This window comes from Triticum urartu, chromosome 1A (genome assembly GCF_056163025.1).
Source record: "Triticum urartu cultivar PI428250 chromosome 1A, HENAU_Tu73, whole genome shotgun sequence".
Taxonomy (NCBI): Eukaryota; Viridiplantae; Streptophyta; class Magnoliopsida; order Poales; family Poaceae; genus Triticum; species Triticum urartu.
Genome location: NC_141873.1, coordinates 401,362,172 through 401,370,440, shown reverse-complemented (window position 1 = coordinate 401,370,440; position 8,269 = coordinate 401,362,172). Strand labels below are relative to the sequence as shown.

The 8,269-nt window shown below is 47.1% G+C and overlaps 1 protein-coding gene across 2 annotated transcripts; it reads left to right on the top strand.

Annotated features, from left to right (window-relative positions):
* Positions 1–2,933: 2,933 nt before the first annotated feature.
* Positions 2,934–6,851, top strand: LOC125528293 (putative protein phosphatase 2C 48). 2 transcript variants are annotated; one of them, XM_048692787.2, is made up of 4 exons: positions 2,947–3,869; positions 5,203–5,620; positions 5,702–5,925; positions 6,010–6,851. In XM_048692787.2, the coding sequence occupies exons 1-4, from the start codon at positions 3,675–3,677 to the stop codon at positions 6,187–6,189; spliced, it is 1,017 nt and encodes a 338-aa protein (XP_048548744.2). In that variant the 5' UTR covers positions 2,947–3,674; the 3' UTR covers positions 6,190–6,851. The 2 variants fall into 2 exon arrangements, with proteins under 2 accessions (XP_087378943.1, XP_048548744.2); XM_087522817.1 differs by having other exon boundaries at positions 2,934–3,869; positions 5,702–6,851.
* Positions 6,852–8,269: the final 1,418 nt, after the last annotated feature.

Below are 8,269 nucleotides of genomic sequence, written 5' to 3'. Positions count from 1 at the left end.
CTGAACCCGACACGAGAAAACCACGTCTCGAGTCGAGGCGGTACCAGCGCGGAGCCGGAGCCGTACTACCGCTTATGGCCATGGGCGGTACTACCGCTGTGGGACAGCGGTACTACCGCTTGTGGCGATAAGCGGTACTGCCGCTCCGGCCCAGCGGTACTACCGCTGGCGCCATCCTTATGCCACTTCCATGAAAGCAAGTAAACTCCACGGAAAACCAGAACTGCCATAACTTTTGCATATGAGCTCCGAATTGAGCAAACTCAAGCTTGTTGGATACAAGACGACGAGTAGTATCAAAATAGCGACAGGGGAGGTATGCCAACAAATAGAGGAGTGAAACCTCCAACCGAGAAGAACCGGCAAAACCTCCAACATCGAAAACATCATAGAAGATGCATGTGAACTCCGTTTTCGATGAACTCGAGCTTGTCATCAAGATGACCATAAGCTCTAAGACTCTCAAAGAGAACCAAACAAGAACCAAGAAAGATGATGCAAGGATGCAATGGTTTGAGATCTCAACGAACAATATGATCAAGCTACTCATCGAGAGCCCCCCTTGATAGTACGGCAATCAATCCTATAACCCGGTCTCCCAACTACCATCATGAGACCGGTAAAATAGAAAACCTATCAAGGGCAAACATTTGCCTTGCACATGGTCCACTTGAGCTAGATGAAGACGATCTTGACTCCCTCAAGTTGGACCACCTTTCTTGATTGTGTTGGCTCGATGAAGACTAGTTGATTGCTCCCCCATACTCCACTATGGGTGAGCCACTCTTCCGCACATCTTCACAAGTCCATTGTCACCACAATGGACGGCAAGCTTCAAGCACTTGATCTCTTTGTGATGCATCACTTGAACTTGCACACGGCAACCTAACCCCACACAGAACTCTCACGAAGACCATGGGTTAGTACACAAAGCGTAATGACAATGCTTACCATACCATGAGATCACTTGATCCCTCTCGGTACATCTTCTGCGCTTTGTGAGTTGATCAACTTGATTCACTCTTGACTTAGTCTTGATCAACCTTAAACCTTTCCAATTATCTTCATTTGGATGATGTCTTGAAGGTAGACATGAATGATCACACAATCTTCTTCTTCAAGACATGCTTGCAATAAGCTCAACTCTCACATGACCAATCTTTGGATAATTCCTTGAATAACACCTTGATCGACACAAACTCTCCTTGAAATCAACACATGTACTCCAAGAAAAGCATATGGACAAAACCTTCACATATAACTCAAGGCAACCATTAGTCCACAGAGATTGTCATCAATTACCAAAACCAAACATGGGGGCACTGCATGTTCTTTCAGCCGCCCTTCTTCGGCCCCTTCACCAGTCGCGGCCAACGCGGTGCCACGGCACCCGGCCTCACCGTCCTCGGCATCCGGCACCGTCGCGACCCAGTGACGCAGCCCAAGCATCGGCCTCGAGAATCAATAACGCTCGACAACAAAGAGGGAAGGAAAGATCATATACATGTCGTAAGAAAGGGAGTTTATTTACTGCTCCCTCGATGTATTGTTTGTTTCCTTTGTTTGGAGATTGATTACCGTCCGTGAGTTAAGGTAAGGTTAATGTGATTGAGCGATTTTTCTGAAAATCAATTACGTATTTATTTTCTAATAATATGATTGAGTGATTTAAGGTAAGGTTAATTAATTTAGATTTGATGTTTAGAGATAGTTCATGATTGATTCTACATTACTAAATAACTTGCGTCAGTATGGAAAGTTCTGATCTGTTCAGATTTCTTTCAGTGTGTGAGAGGGTGACGCGAAAATAAACCGTTGAAGTGGGGGGACAGGACGAAAAAATCTACAAAAAAAACCAGCAAAGGTGAGAGGAGGTACCAAAAAAACCATGGAAGGTGGAACGAAAAAAAACCTGAAAACGAGACTATCAACTGCTCTATTAGGAGTAGAGATAATCATATCCCAAGCTCATTGAATTGTGTTTCAACTAATTCGTACCCCAACGCACGAGGCATAAGCTAGTATATATCTAAATTGCTGATTCCTACCATCTCTAATTCTCTCAACAATTATGCCACATCAATACCTACTAACACTATTTTGCGGTCAATGCAGACCACATTGTCAAGTACTCAACCCGTCCCAAAATATAGTGTGTATTCGACATATATTTTTACTCAAACTTTGACCAAATTTATGAACAAACCCCAACATCTAAAATACTAAATCTACAATTACTTTTGTAATAACATATATTTTCATATGATATAAATAAAGTATCATAGGTATAGATAATTTTCTCTATAAACTTTGTCAAAGTTTATGAAGCCTTCTTGTTGCTAAAATCAATGCACATTATATTACATGGCTAGCTGATGGAGTATATGTTTATTTTGACTGACGGTATGCCCCCAAATTAATTGTTGCAACTGCTATGATCCAGCGTACATACACACTCTCCATGTTCATAGATAATGGAAGTATGAAACATTTATCTATACCAATATAAAAAGACTCAAATAGGCAGATTCAAACCATCTCGACCGTATGTTATCTAGCGGTTCAAATCGCTCCAATGTTGAGCACCAAACACGTTTAACGCTCTAATTACCCACCACTGACATTGGTTACAAACACGTTTTGACTCAACGCTATCCCTTGAAATCTGTCATGTAATTAATATCCTACCATTCCCGTGAAAAAATAATTGATATCTTACCAAATACCAACGTGCAACAGATATATCTTACCTAATATAACGTGCAACTAATATCCTACCTGATATAAACGTACATTGCACGTACATTATTACTAGTACATTAAAACACACTAGCTTTTATTTCAACACACACACGCGCGCTAGCTTTCAATTCAGTAGATCTTTCCTCCGGTGATAACTCATCTAAAAATAATCTTTAAATGCCCATAACAACTCCAGAAAAAATCTCATCCATTCTACCGAACTCACACACGCCATTGCCCATGAAGCATGCCCCGGCAGGCGGCATCATGGCACATTCCAGAACGGGACGGGGACAAAACGCAACACCGGAAAGCTGTTGACGGAACGGAATACGCCGAGTCGGTCTCCGAGAACATATACCCGTCGTCCTCGGCCAAACAAGCATCTTCGATCGTGTTGCTGCCTCGCCCTGCCTCGGTCTGCATGTTTGCTTCGTTGCTGTGGCTTCCACTGCACGCCCGCACGCCCGGCTCTTCGTCCCCAACCCACCTCTTGTTCCCCAACTCACCTCTCCAGCTCTCCTCCCCTTTAAAAGCTCCTCCCGAGCTTTCACCTCACACCACAACACGACCTTCGCTTCTTCCTATTAATCCTTGCTTGCTCCCCTCCTTCTTCCTTAGTGAAGTTAGCCTGATCGACCGATCCTATCCATATCTCCAGTGAGCCCAAGCTCGATCGTTTCTTCAATCCAAAGACCAAAGGAACTCCCTGGAACAAGAAAGGCCCAGGAGAAACGAATCGATACTAAAGAAACCTCCCGAGCGAGCTCCCTATCCTATCCACCCATCGCCATGGGCAGGCAGTGCTCTGTCCTCGCCCGTGCACACCACCAACAGTGTCGTGGGTCACCCAGAAACTAAGAGAGCAAGGGAGAGAGAAGAAACTCTTGCACCGCCCAACTCTTTTGGGATGTTTCTTTGGGCTAGCGAGAATGCGGCAGCTGTCGTCGCTGCTGCAGGGGCTGGCCCGATCCATGGCTGGAAAAGAGAGGAAGGAGGATGATCCGCAGGGGACGGTGCTGCGGTCGTCGGGGACGCTGCGGGGCGAGGGCTCCGAGACCTTGGCCGCCGTGTGGTCTCGCCGCGGCGAGAAGGGCACCAACCAGGACTGCTCCCTCGTCTGGGAGGTGAGTTCCATCCAGCCGTCGCCTCTGCTCTGCTTCGTGATCCTGTCGCTACATGTTGATGCTCCGTTCCACGTGAAATTATATGCTCGTGGTGGTGGCAATCATTGGCGCCATACAGAGCATCTTGTAGAGCTCAGCACCCTACGTGGAGCTCTTTTGGTGAATCTTTTCATCAAGAATTTGAACAGGAAACTGTTTTGCTCCGGCGTTTCAATCAGATTGTGTGCTGTTTCTTTTCTTGCAAGCGAAGAAGATATTGTGCATGCTAGTGTCATGGTTCGTTGGCCCTGTCCCGTCGACCCATCCCTGCCATAGGAGGAAATAGTCCAAAAGAGGAGGCAGTTCTTGGGAGGGACTAGTCGCTGGCTTGTTCTCGTTCCTGACCACAGAATAAATCAAACGGCTTCCTAAAATATGGGGTTCAAAGCTCTCCCCGCTGTGTGCCTAATCATTTTTTCTTCTAATTTTTCTTTGTTTTTTGCGAGGTGTTTTAGTTCATCTTGTACTCTCCCGTACCGAGTTTTTCTTGTTACTGCGGGAAGTCTTGAATACGACTCAGACCCAATCTATCTTTGCGCCGTATTATGCTGAATTCATTTTGTAATCTGCTAGAAAAAGTATATTTTGTTACGTGCTAGAAAAAGTACAGAAACATACGTAGATATGTTTCTTACGAAATAGACAGAAACTGATTGAATTTTGTACTTACTAGTACAATCTAATGGGCAATGCCAAACGGAGTTGTGATTTTGGCCCTTAATTAAGCAGGCTCACTAATGTAAGTAGTGATACGTGGCTTATCTTGGCATAGGTTTTGTAGCATGTTGTTCACGAGGTCCTTGGATATGCTGCTTGCTTTTGGCTTCTACAGTACTCCATGCCAAAAAGGCATAATACACGTGTCTTGGTTTGTTGGAGAAAAAAAGGTGTTCGGCTTCTTGGTTTTCTGAATCCAATGTGGCTTGTTGGAGACTGACTGCGACGGCAGAAAGGGGTATTACGTTACCTACACTCGTAAACGGCACTGCTGAACACAGGTTGCAATGGGGGGAGAAACAAAAATCGCATTAGGCCAGGCCAACCAAAACTGTAACTCGATGTAAATATCAACCGCGTGTGTCTAGGGCACATCTAGATGTGCTCTATTTATTACATATTTAAATGAGTGAATCAAGCATAAAGAAAAAAGAAAAAAAAAGAAAATACCAACACGAATCTCAACGTAAGATTAATGACATAGGACTTAGATATGCAATACTTATGGCACATCTAAATGTGCTTTAGCGAAACTGATATCAATACGCCAACAAATGAAAATAATCCTTTTCTTCAGGGATTCGGATGCCAGGATGACACCATCTTCTGCGGCATCTTCGACGGCCACGGCCAGTGGGGCCACTACGTCTCCAAGGCCGTCCGGGACTCGCTGCCGCCGTCGCTGCTGCGCCACTGGCAGGAGGCCGTCGCGCTGGCGTCGCTCATCGACGGCGAGAAGAAGCTCGGCGACTGCCAGTTCGACCTCTGGAGGCAGTCCTACCTGGCCGCCGCCGCCGCCGTCGATGAAGAGCTCCACCGCAGCCGCCGTCTCGACGCGGTCAACAGTGGCTCCACGGCGTTGTCGATCGTCAAGAAGGGTGACACGATGGTTATCGCGAACGTGGGGGACTCACGAGCCGTCCTTGGCACCACGTCGGACGACGGCAGCATCGCCGCCGTTCAGCTCACCGTCGACTTCAAACCAAACCTGCCTCGTAAGTACAATACGCTGCTGCACATTCAGGATGGTTGATGAGAAGGCCGTTGCTCACTGGCAGCCAAATCTGATTTTGCAGAGGAGAAGGCGCGCATCGTGCAGTGCAAGGGCCGCGTGCACTGCCACGACGACGAGCCCGGCGTGCATCGGGTGTGGCTGCCCGACAGGGAGGCGCCGGGGCTGGCCATGTCACGCGCGTTCGGCGACTACTGCGTTAAGGACTACGGCGTGATCTCGGCGCCGGAGGTGACGCAGAGGAGGATCACCTCCCGGGACCAGTTCGTCATCTTGGCCACCGACGGGGTAAGCGACAAATTCTTCCTCTCGATGGTGGTAGTTGGCACAGTTGTACTGCATCATCTGATGGACGTGGGAAAATGGTGGCAGGTTTGGGACGTGGTCTCCAACGAAGAGGCGGTGCAGATCGTGGCTGACACGCCGGAGAGGGAGAAGGCGGCGAAGCGGCTCGTCCAGTGCGCCGTCCGCGCCTGGAGGCGCAAGCGGCGGGGCTACGCCGTCGATGATTGCTCGGCGATCTGCCTCTTCCTCCACCCGCCGCCATCGTAGACGGGCGCGCATTGCCATGTGGACCAGGAAGAGAGAGAGAGACCAGAATGGCAGATCACTGCAGATCAGGAGAGCGTGCGGCGGTTCGGCGGGTGATCGGGACGCCCGGACGGTGGGCGAACATAACTGCTGCCGGTGGATGACCGAAAGATGAGGAGGACATGCGCCGATTGTCACCCGTCGACAGCTGCTGCGATCTGAACGATGACCAACAATGCATCCTACAGTGAATGCCATGCATGCCCATGATGGATCGCCCGGGATGTGGGAAGTGGGAACGGAAGGATAGGCACGTATGGGCGTGTATGGCGTGCAGGTGCAGCACGTTACGGCCGTGTCCACGCACTTGGACTGCGCATGCACAGGTGGCCGGTCAAAATGTGATCGACATCCGATCGCGTGCATGTGGCGCGCACCTGCATGCACATGTATTCTCCAACCACGTACCCCTCTTCCCTGTGCTCATCACGCAATAAAAAAATATAAAAAATAAAAATGCCTTAATTACATGACACATCCCCGTGCTTATCATGTCAGATGTACTGCTTCTAACCCTCTGCATCTGCACGCTGTAAAAAACAAATCACCTGCTGCATTATAAAATTAGGAATGTGCATCTGCAGATGTGTACGTAACGTGCCGCGTGCTCCAACTTCCTTCAAGTCGACACGATTGACTATTCACAGTTTCACATACTTTCTTCGTCTAGAAATACATGTTATGGAACCATTTTCCCGACAAATATCTTCAGACGAAGAAAGGAGTATATAGTATTGCTTGCTTTACCGACCGATCATTATTCGTTCCTAGTTAATTGGTCGCCCAGTTGATGCGAGGTTTTTAATTGCTCCGAGATTTGCCGTTTTGTGTATGATTTGTGTCAACGACATTAGCTGAGAGTTGACGTACATGTCTCCCTGCTTCTCATTAATCATAAACCGTTCTTGTTGATCAGTTTTGGAAAACAAATAAAAAAGAATACGTCCTCATGTGGTTTTTTAGAAAAAGGAGGATAATTCCTGGCTCTTTATCATTGTGATGCACACAGTCAAAGTATGTTTTTGGAGAAGGGGATAACCCTCGGGACTCGGTCATGATATGTTGTAGTATGACAACCATATACTCTCTCCGTTCGGAATTACTTGTCTCGGATATGGATGTATCTAGAACTAAAATACGTCTAGATACATTCATTTCTGCGACAAGTAATTTCGAACGGAGGGAGTATATCACAAAGCTGATTTAATGTGTGCCAACCCGTTCGAAACTCTGCCACTTCTGTTATCGTTTGCTCAATAATCTGATCATTCATGGATGTCAAGAATCTTCAGCAGCAATGATAGTGGTGTGGGTGTGAGAATTGAGGCTAAAGCATATGCAATTAAGCAGGGACACGGACGTGTTATATAGAGGCAAAGATTACAAAGAGGTTAGGTGGTTAGGGCGTGGATTGATCTACAAGAAACTAGGCTATGCAATCTCAACAGCCCCACCGATCCTTATCCCTCGGTTACACATAACACGCACGTACGCACGTCTACATACGGTTTATACATCACCGTAGAATACAATGCTTAACACTACCCCTCAATCATAACTTATCTAAGTTAAGATTGTGTCGAAAAGCTTCTAGCTGCCTCAAAGACAAGGGTTTAGTAAACCCATCTGCAACCTGATCACCTGTAGGCACAAACCGAACATTGAGTAGTTTATTTGCTACCCGTTCGCGAACAAAGTGATAGTCGATCTCGATATGCTTTGTTCGAGCATGAAAAACAGGATTAGCGGTCAAATACGTGGTACCAAGATTATCACACCAAAGTGATGTAGCCCGCGGGTGATGAAGACCCAATTCTGTCAACATATTCTGCACCCAAATAACTTCAGCAGTTGCATTAGCTAAGGCTTTATACTCAGCCTCTGTGCTGGACCTGGAAACAGTAGCTTGCTTGCGAGCACTCCAGGACACTGCGTTGCTTCCAAGAAAGACTGCAAATCCTCCCGTGGATCGTCTGTCATCAGGGCAGCCTGCCCAATCAGCATAAGAAAAGGCACTGACAAGCATGGAGTCAGATTTGCA

What these genes read in the sequence shown, in the direction of transcription:
- LOC125528293 (XM_087522817.1), top strand. Translation starts at nt 3,675, where the DNA reads ATGCGGCAGCTGTCGTCGCTGCTGCAGGGGCTGGCCCGATCCATGGCT. An exon ending in ACTGCTCCCTCGTCTGGGAG is followed by an intron (nt 3,870 to 5,202) that starts GTGAGTTCCATC and finishes CCTTTTCTTCAG; the next exon opens with GGATTCGGATGCCAGGATGA. An exon ending in CTTCAAACCAAACCTGCCTC is followed by an intron (nt 5,621 to 5,701) that starts GTAAGTACAATA and finishes CTGATTTTGCAG; the next exon opens with AGGAGAAGGCGCGCATCGTG.